Raw genomic sequence first — 9208 nt, forward strand, 5'->3', positions numbered from 1 at the left:
TACTATACTAACTAGAAGGAAATTGTGCGGCAGAATAAACTCAAACTGCACTTTATGGAAGTAAATTTCAATGAAAGTGAAGAGATTCAATTTTGAACTACAGCAGGTAGCTTGGGGAAAGCTATTCTGAATACACTTCAAATAAGGTGAATCATACTGAACTATTTTGTAGTTTATCATAAAGGTCTCACTATTCAATTGTATCGTCTAAAACCAGACAACTGTCTTGAATGAGTTCCCGATAAAAGTATTAATAGTGAAAGCATTCACTATGATGATAACGGTTATAAATAGGGGTTACCTATTATGACTAGGACTAATATTGAGATAAACCATTCCCAATCAACTCAGTGACCATTTGGTTTTGTGTTCTAGAATACATTACATCCACTTTATGATTTCAAAAATATCTAAAATTCCATTAAAAATTAAAATTCTAGTAAAATTGATTCATGTAACAATGAGGAATCGAAATTAGCATTAAGCGTAAACAAATGAATGGTTTTTTGTTAATCATTATTGATTTTTTTTAGCTATCCATTATTCATGCTATGAATAAATGATTGCCTCATTGATTATATTTGATAACTTATTTTATTCAACATGTAGAATAAAAATAAAGCCGGAATTTAACGTTTCTACAAATATTATTGAATTATGATTGATGATAACATTATTCTATCACACAGTAATCTTGAGATGCGAATATTTTCATCTAGTCTAGAGTGACCTTGCGATAAACATAATGAAAGAGTCAGTCAAGATTAATACAAGCCTCAAATAATCTTAAAATATTTTTCCAATGCTGAACATCATTAACGTGATTTTGTGTGAGTTTATTTATTCGCTCAAAATATAATCGAACACTGTACAATTAATCATCTTGATGCACTTCCCACCAGTTACTTACACAAATTTTCTCTTGACTATTGTGAGAATGAGGATGAGGTTCAAACTTTCAATCATTATACTGATGAATTCTATCCACAAATTTATCCACGTATTTATTTCATGCTACAGAATTCATAAGTATTCTCGTTGCAGTTTGGATTTCATCGTGTATCATTCTAATCATTATGACATAAGGCATCATTATTCACAAAAAAATTACAATTTCTATCTTGGTTTCCATATACTCAGCAGTATTACCAGCAATTCAGTTTCAGTTGTTTCGGACAATTTCCAAGTTTCTCACCCATGAGATCACCACACGGAAGTGCATCCCACTCACTCATTCATTATCTGGTGAGATATCTTCGAAGCCAAGTGAAAGTTGGCCGATTACTGGGATAAGGTACATGAGAATTTGAGCGGGAAATTATCATTAATAAAATGAGCGCTATGTAGCTGTTTGCTATGACTGTGGTGCGTTTGATATTGTAACCAAGAGAAACAACATAAGACGAACGAAAGCAACAAGAATGGGGTCAATAGTCACTTGAGGCAGATGCCCGGAACAGGTTCCCAGTTTAAGGTTATGCCCTTAACATTGTTACTGGTTCAACATTCTTCCGCTTTCTTCTTACTCCATCTCACTCAAACTTGTTTGTTTCCCAGTAGTACTTCTTCCTCACTCACTCACTCGCTGACTATCACTCTCTCTTCCTCGTACAGCGACCGATACTGGAGGTTATGAACTGTGACTTGACTCCAAGTTGAGTTATTTTAACTAAAGTATCAATAGAAAGTCATTATTGGACTTTGTGTGTGAGTAAGCTTGGGTATCCACTCTTGTAATATGTGGATTTCTCAATGAAATTATGAATGTAAGCAGTTTTTGGAGTGAATAACATCAGGAATGCCCAAAACTATTCATTGAGAAAATCGTGTCTTATGACTTGTTTACCTCCTTTCGTCTGTAATGCTGGTTTTATAGTGTGTATGCTTTTCCTGTAACGTGCTTTGATTGACTATCTCCAACAAATTTCACTTATGATTTTGATCATTGAGGAGCTTGAAGGAATTGAAAACTTGATGAACTGGGAACTTGAAGAACTTGAGTCTTGACGTACTGGAATTTTGAAGAACTGAAAATAGGCCTCTAATCATCCTCGGTATAGATGATAATTTTGATCCTTGAGGTGTCCTTATACGTGATTATCCACTAAAATTTAAAGAATTTTATGATTCTGTTAGAACAAGATCTCAAGGTCCAGGTGTGACCAGAATAACCCCCCATTCTGAAACCCCATGGAACCCAAGTCGTTAAGGTACTATTCATTCTGCTGAGAAATTTCTCTGGGATCCATCGAGATTTGATTTTTAGGTGCCCCTGTAGAAACCTCTAATCATTCTTGAAATCTCAAAAGTCAAATCTCAAAAATCTCAATTTCAGGACAATGAAATTAATGATGTAGGTTTAAGTTGAATATTAAGTTGCAGCTTTAATATAAAAGAGATTAGTGTTTTCTGAAATACAAGGAGCATTGTTTACAACCTACTTGGAAATCAAAAAATAAGATGAAGCGATCTACCTGGTCTCATGTTGTAGAGCAGATAAGAGCCCTGTCACAGGGTCTATCTTCCTGAAAATCATGTGGAATCACAGCCTGAATAAGCATTGGGCATTACTGTCAATTTGTTCTCAAAAAAGTTTAGAAAATGAAGAGAACGCTGGTAAACACCAGAATTCACGCATGATTCCTAGAAAGCCCCCTTGACACAGCTTAGATGAACCTTTATACCAAATTCGAACATTTTCTGTCTATTAGTTAAAAATCTGTATCCATGCAGAAATACAAAACACTGATTTCGAGCATATCTTTGGTGTAATTCAAAAGTCCTTCTGATGCAATATTTGGATAGGCCTCGAGTGAGCTGGTATTCCTAAATTGAATATTTCATGCTTATTTGTCCTTGAAAAAGCTGAGAAAAAGCAGATTTTGGATGTAACTTATCTATGGAAATAGGATTTTATCCGTTTTCAGTGCGCCTCTTGAGAGTCAAAAAATTGAATGTATTTGATCTAGTAGATTTCTAGTTTCATTGATAGGTGAATGAGTGAATGGTTGGTGGGATGGATGAGTAAGTGCTATTGGAGTATGCGCATAGGTATATCAATACAATATTGTTGTTGGCTTATATTTTATCATTCCTTATTCATTTTTCAATTATCCTATGTTTATGGCCTACCCCCTATTTGAATAAAAAATAGAATAACAACTACTTGTGGGTGAGTACAAGTGAAAGAAGGCGATGAATATCACAAGTGACCTATATAGAGGGGGATTCCTGATGGAATAAAAATAAACAAAAGCAAGCTTCATTTTGTTTTAGTGAATGCACAGTTTCCTGATTTCGTTTTGATACCTAAAATAACTCTTAAATACCTTAGAATGGTCCTTGAATGTCCACATAACAATATTCTTTGAACTTTTCACAGCCTTGTTTGAAATCAAGTGCACCCTGTACCCCCCTCACCTACAAAAGAATACCAATGGTCCATACTTTAGGTTGCTTCATGCAGATAATAACTTGATTCTCAACTCATTGAAAATCAAAATAATATTGTTAATGTTTGAGGGAGAGTAATTGGTGATAATATTTTTTCCCGATGACTTCTAAAGAGAATGGTATTCTTCTTGAAAATTTGTGTTGATAAAATTGCAGTTGGATGGAATATTACATTCATTTATATTCTGATTATTCTATACTGTTATCTTGTTGAACTGATATTTTCCATTGAAAATCAGAAACACCAATCAAAAATAATATGATTGAACAATAATGTATTATGGAGTATCAATGAAAACTCTCTTCTTCAGTTACGTAATGATGATATATTCCAGTGATTATAGGTATTTTTCCATATAAGCTACAATCTTCACACTCTTTTCATAAAATAATGCAATCTCCATCTATGATTTATGTATTGTATCACCAGTTTCCTGAATGTTGAAACCTCTACTTAGCACTAGAATTAATTGATTTTCTCTTATTCACAGGTGTGGCTGCTGACATGCCTCTGTCTAGTATGCAGCGGTACATCAGCTGTGGTGACATCCGCATCGAACTCAACGGAATCCCTGAAGATTGAACCACTGCCTCTGAGCACGGCCGATTCAACAAAAGGAGACGATGATGCACAAACGAGTGACACAAACAACGTTCCAGTAAGGAGAGATGCTCCAACTGGATTGAGTGATTCGTATGGGGCACCCCTTCCTTCTGACTCATATGGTTTACCACACAATTCATATGCACCCCCAGCATCATCAGCTGATAAATACAATGGGCCAAAACCAGTATATGGGCCTCCAAAGCCCCCATCAGACTCTTATGGTCCACCAATAGGCTCAAATCATGGTCCACCAAGTGATTCCTATGGACCACCACCGAAACCCTCATATGGACCACCAAAACCATTATACGGCCCTCCACCAAAACCTCAATATGGCCCTCCTCCTAAACCTCAATATGGTCCTCCTCCGAAACCATCTTATGGTCCTCCTCCGAAACCATCTTATGGTCCTCCATCCAAATCACAATTTGGCCCTCCACCTAAACCACAATATGGTCCACCAAAACCATCTTATGGTCCTCCACCTTCTGACTCTTATGGTCCTCCCCCATCTGATTCCTTTGGACCTCCACCCAAGAAGCCTTCAGACTCATATGGCCCACCAGATTTATTCAGACCACCTCCCAAGTCTCATGGACCACCCTCAGACTCCTATGGCCCACCAGATATATTCAGACCACCTCCCAAGCCACATGGACCACCCTCAGACTCCTATGGCCCACCTATCAAACCTTCATATGGAGTACCTAAGCCTTCATATGGACCACCACCAAAACCATCATATGGTCCACCTCCAAAACCATCCTATGGACCACCAAAGCCAGAGTATGGTCCACCAAAACCACCTTCTGGTCCACCACCCAAACTACAATATGGCCCACCTCCAAAACCGTCATATGGTCCTCCACCTAAACCATCCTATGGCCCACCACCTAAGCCATCATATGGACCACCCAAGCCATCCTATGGACCCCCACCCAAACCAACATATGGACCACCAAAATCATCATATGGTCCACCAGACAGCTCTCCTCCACAAAGTCAATATGGACCACCCACTGCAGCAGCACTTTTCGAATCCCCACCCAAACCGGAGTATGGTCCACCATTGAAAGCTCCTGAGCAAACATATGGACCTCCTCCAGACTCATATGGCCCGCCTCCACATGCTCCAGCTCCCAGGCCTTCTTATGGAACACCAGTGATTGATAGTCCTCGAGGTCCACCAGGAGTGCCAGCCCCCCCAACTCCACCAGATATCAAATATGATGGATGGCAACCCATACCCAATCCATTTGGTGAAGGTCACCCAGCTGGACACTCGAGTGGGCAAGCACCAAGTAACAGCTATGGTGTTCCAGACTCCAACTCAAATCACCATCATAATGAGCCAAGCTCATCCTATGGTGGCCCTCCACCACCATTGCCTGACTCATCCTATGGTCCTCCAGATGGTAACAACTTCCTAGGTGGACCTGATTCATCAAAGTGTTGTTCAACAAACTCTCATATTAGTGTTGGACAATCTCATGGCTCCACATCATTGATTGGAGGAGATGGTCATGGTGATTTGAATGTTTTTGCCCAAGTATCATCCAATTCTCTCAATAGTGGAGGTCCAAGTATCTCATATGGGCTTCCACCATCCTCACCGCAGTCTGAGTTTGGTGTACCTCAAAGTGATGCCTATGCTGCACCAATTGGATCAAGTATTCCAAGTGACAGCTTTGGACCACCTCCAGTTCAGAGTTCATTCCAGAATGTGCCAAGTGGTGATTATGGAGCTCCTCCCCAAACAGGTCCACCCAGTCAATCATATGGAGCACCTCCTGAGGAGCCACCAAGTTCATCATATGGAGTCCCTTCGTCAGGTCCAGGACCTTCTTTTTCAGGTCCACCAAGTGAATCATATGGACCACCTTCACAATCTGGTGGATCATTTGAATCCAGCAGTGGACCAGGATTATCTGTTCCTCTTAGTGTTAGCTATGGACCTCCTCCCAGTGGTAATTATGGGCTTCCTCCTAGTGAAAATTATGGACCACCACCAAGTGACAATTATGGGCCTCCACCTAGCAGCAATAATGGGCCTCCACCAAGTGGATCATATTTTCCACCCTCATCTAAAGGTCAAGCAACATCTTTCAGCTCACAAAGCTCTGGATCATTAAGTGGCTCCTATGGCCTACCTGATAACAATTTCTTAGGACCTCCTCCCCCACCCAGGAAAACTGTGCCAAGTCATGGAAGACCACCAAAAATGAATGGTGTATTTGGATCAAGCAAGCCAAGCAGCTCTTATGGACCTCCAAAGTTTTCAAAAAAACCTAGCTCTTCATATGGACCACCGAAATCCCAGTATGGACCACCACCAAGCAACTCTTATGGTTCACCACTCTCAGCACCTTCAGAGGCATATGGAGCTCCACCCAGTGATATTAACATTCCCAGTGGATTATATGCTGAGCCACTTGGACCAGCATCAAATACATATCTACCCCCCCAGCAACAAGAATTTGGAAGTTTTGGGGTACCAATGGGTGGATGCTGTGGAACACCTCCCCCAAATATTGCTTTGGAAGGTGGAGGACACTCAAATGCACACTCAACAGCAGAGAATATTGATCACGCAATTGCAAATCCAGCATTGTCCTATGGAGTTCCATCTGGAAAGCAAATTGAAGGTCCAAATCTACAACCGAAAGAGCCAGTGAAGTTCAGAGAGCCAGTTCCAAAAGGACTGATTGAGGCAATCGCTCAATCAGCTCAGTACCATAATGGAGGTGATGGTAAACCCTTCCAAGGTCAAACATATATTCCTCCAAGTGTTCCTGAATTAGGTAAAGAAGGAAGTCAAAACTATCACAGTGGAGGTGGTAATCATGGACAACAAGATGCCTTACAAATAACACAATCCGTCCAGTATGACCTTTCACCTCCTCTACAGACCACTGGATCATCTCCAGATTATGGATTACCTCAATCATCACATCCAAGTGGTCCAGGATCGGGTACCAGTGGTCCAGCAGATCTGTCGAATACATATGGAGCACCAAGCCAGCAGTTTGTCAACTTTGCTCTACCTTCAGATCAGAACAATAATTTGAATTTTAATAGTCACCAAATCCAAAGCAATGACCCAAGAAACGTGAATCCAGTCAGCTATCAGAATACAAACTTCCTGGCAAATGATAACAATCATATTGCACAGAATAGTGATGCACCTGATGTTCAATCAATAGTCCAGTCTTTAGGTTTGGAAGGACATTCAGTGCAATCATCTCAGCAGATAGACCTGGGAGCAATTCTGAATATTGATCCTGGTCAAAGTTATGGCAGGATTCAGGGTGTTGAAAATATACCAGTGCAGGGGAATTTGGGTCAATATACACTGCAGATTCAGTCAGCTGGTGGTAATGGAGAAGGAGGAGCGGTTCCACATCATCAGGTTCTGTCAAACGGATTATTGCAAGACATTCTTGCAGCCATTGAGCAGCAGTCCCCATCGGATAGTAAACAACAATCAGCGGTATATGGTCACCATGAGCCTTTGCAAGGTTCGGCATCATCAAACTTCGAATATCAGGTAGTGAAGAGTGCAGACAGTGAAACAGCAGCTAGTGCAACAGCTGAATACATTACATCGCTGGGTAAGGACAGTTTAGAATTGAAAAAATTGATTGATCCAAATCCAACTCAACTGCCTCCACCTGAGAGCAGTAGAAATCATCGCTATGAAGCCGAGAAAGATGGACCCATGTTCGTCAATAAGGGCATAGCACTATACTACAATAGTGAACATGGCAAGAATGGACAGAATTCCACGGATATCTCAGCTTTACAGAAAGAGATCAATAATCTAGAAATTAAAAGCAAAGACAATAATCAACAATTGAGTGGTAGTTATGTTATGTTCAAATCACAGGATACTAATTATTTGTATGGTGGTGTATCCACATCAACGAACTCTACTGCATCTGATACGCCATCATCTGTGAGATGAACGACTGGGAAGACTGAATTCTATGAATTGTGAATTATGTAATCTTGATCATCTGAAATGATTCCATGAGGGTGACAGAACATTATTACCCCAATGATGTTCATGAACTTCAAAGGAACAAGAAAATTGTTCTGGAATTGGACTGAAGCTGAATAGATGTTGAATCTCTAATATTTTGATATTCTCATAACACTTGTATGAATATATTGAATATATTCGATAAACTGTTGAATATATTGAATTAAAAATCCATTGTAGCTGTAGTAGTAAACTATTGATCTTAATATTAATTTATTTCAAATCTAATAATATTATAGTCAATAGAGGAATAATCTCAACTCAAGCTTTAGGGGAAGATAATCTATTAGGAACGCCATCGAAAGATTCTTATGGTTTAGGAGTACCACGAATAAGCTACATATTTTTGGGATATGTTACAGCGGAATAAACTATGGGTTATTTGATTGAAAATTATTATTTGAAAAAGAAGTAAACAGGATCGTCAGGCAAGATTAGAGTTTGATACAGGCCCATCAACCAAGTCATCCAATAACCTTCCTCATGGTATAAAACTGATGTAAATTTTTATATGTATTTATATTTTCATTGTATATTATTCCATTATTGTTGTAAATAATATTTTTTGTAAATTACCGTCCAGTCTTTCAATTCATTCTCCATCAACCCATATATTATTGAAAATGATAGAAGTTGATATAAATACCTATAGTTCACATTTATGTTCAAATAATATATACCTAATGTTCCCTATAAACGGAGGAAAGTCTGAATGATACTTCTCTATGACTTTTAGAGAGTGAGGAATAAGGAGAGAGGCAATTGGTGGTTAGTCTAAGGCTGGTCACTTATGGTAGAGCATACATGTACTTTAATGCACATGTTCATCATGCTTGTTTTGTCATCAGCGAGAGGCTTCTACCATAAAATGAGCAATTAATAACAAAATAAACCACTGGAGAATTACAAATTATCATGATATGAAAATAATTTTACCTCAAATACAGCAGCGAAGAAAAAATCAACAACAAAAAATCGGAGGTACAAAATCCCAATCTCAAACAAAGTTGCTTGAAGCCCTCCGCTGTGATGATGCAACATTGTATGACGAAATGAGAATCATGCTTGTTCTACCGTTAGTGGCAAGCCTTAGTAATAATAGTCTA

At 39.1% G+C, this 9208-nt stretch overlaps 1 protein-coding gene across 1 annotated transcript in view; it reads left to right on the top strand.

The window, feature by feature from the left end:
• Window positions 1-8679, top strand: part of LOC111058054 (nascent polypeptide-associated complex subunit alpha, muscle-specific form-like) — a 36965-nt gene extending 28286 nt beyond the window's left edge. The window contains exon 2 of the mRNA XM_022345554.2: window positions 3945-8679. Coding sequence (XP_022201246.2) covers window positions 3945-8024 — 4080 coding nt within the window. The 3' untranslated portion in view covers window positions 8025-8679. The remainder of the gene's footprint in view (window positions 1-3944) is intronic.
• Window positions 8680-9208: the final 529 nt, after the last annotated feature.

This window comes from Nilaparvata lugens, chromosome 4 (genome assembly GCF_014356525.2).
Source record: "Nilaparvata lugens isolate BPH chromosome 4, ASM1435652v1, whole genome shotgun sequence".
Taxonomy (NCBI): Eukaryota; Metazoa; Arthropoda; class Insecta; order Hemiptera; family Delphacidae; genus Nilaparvata; species Nilaparvata lugens.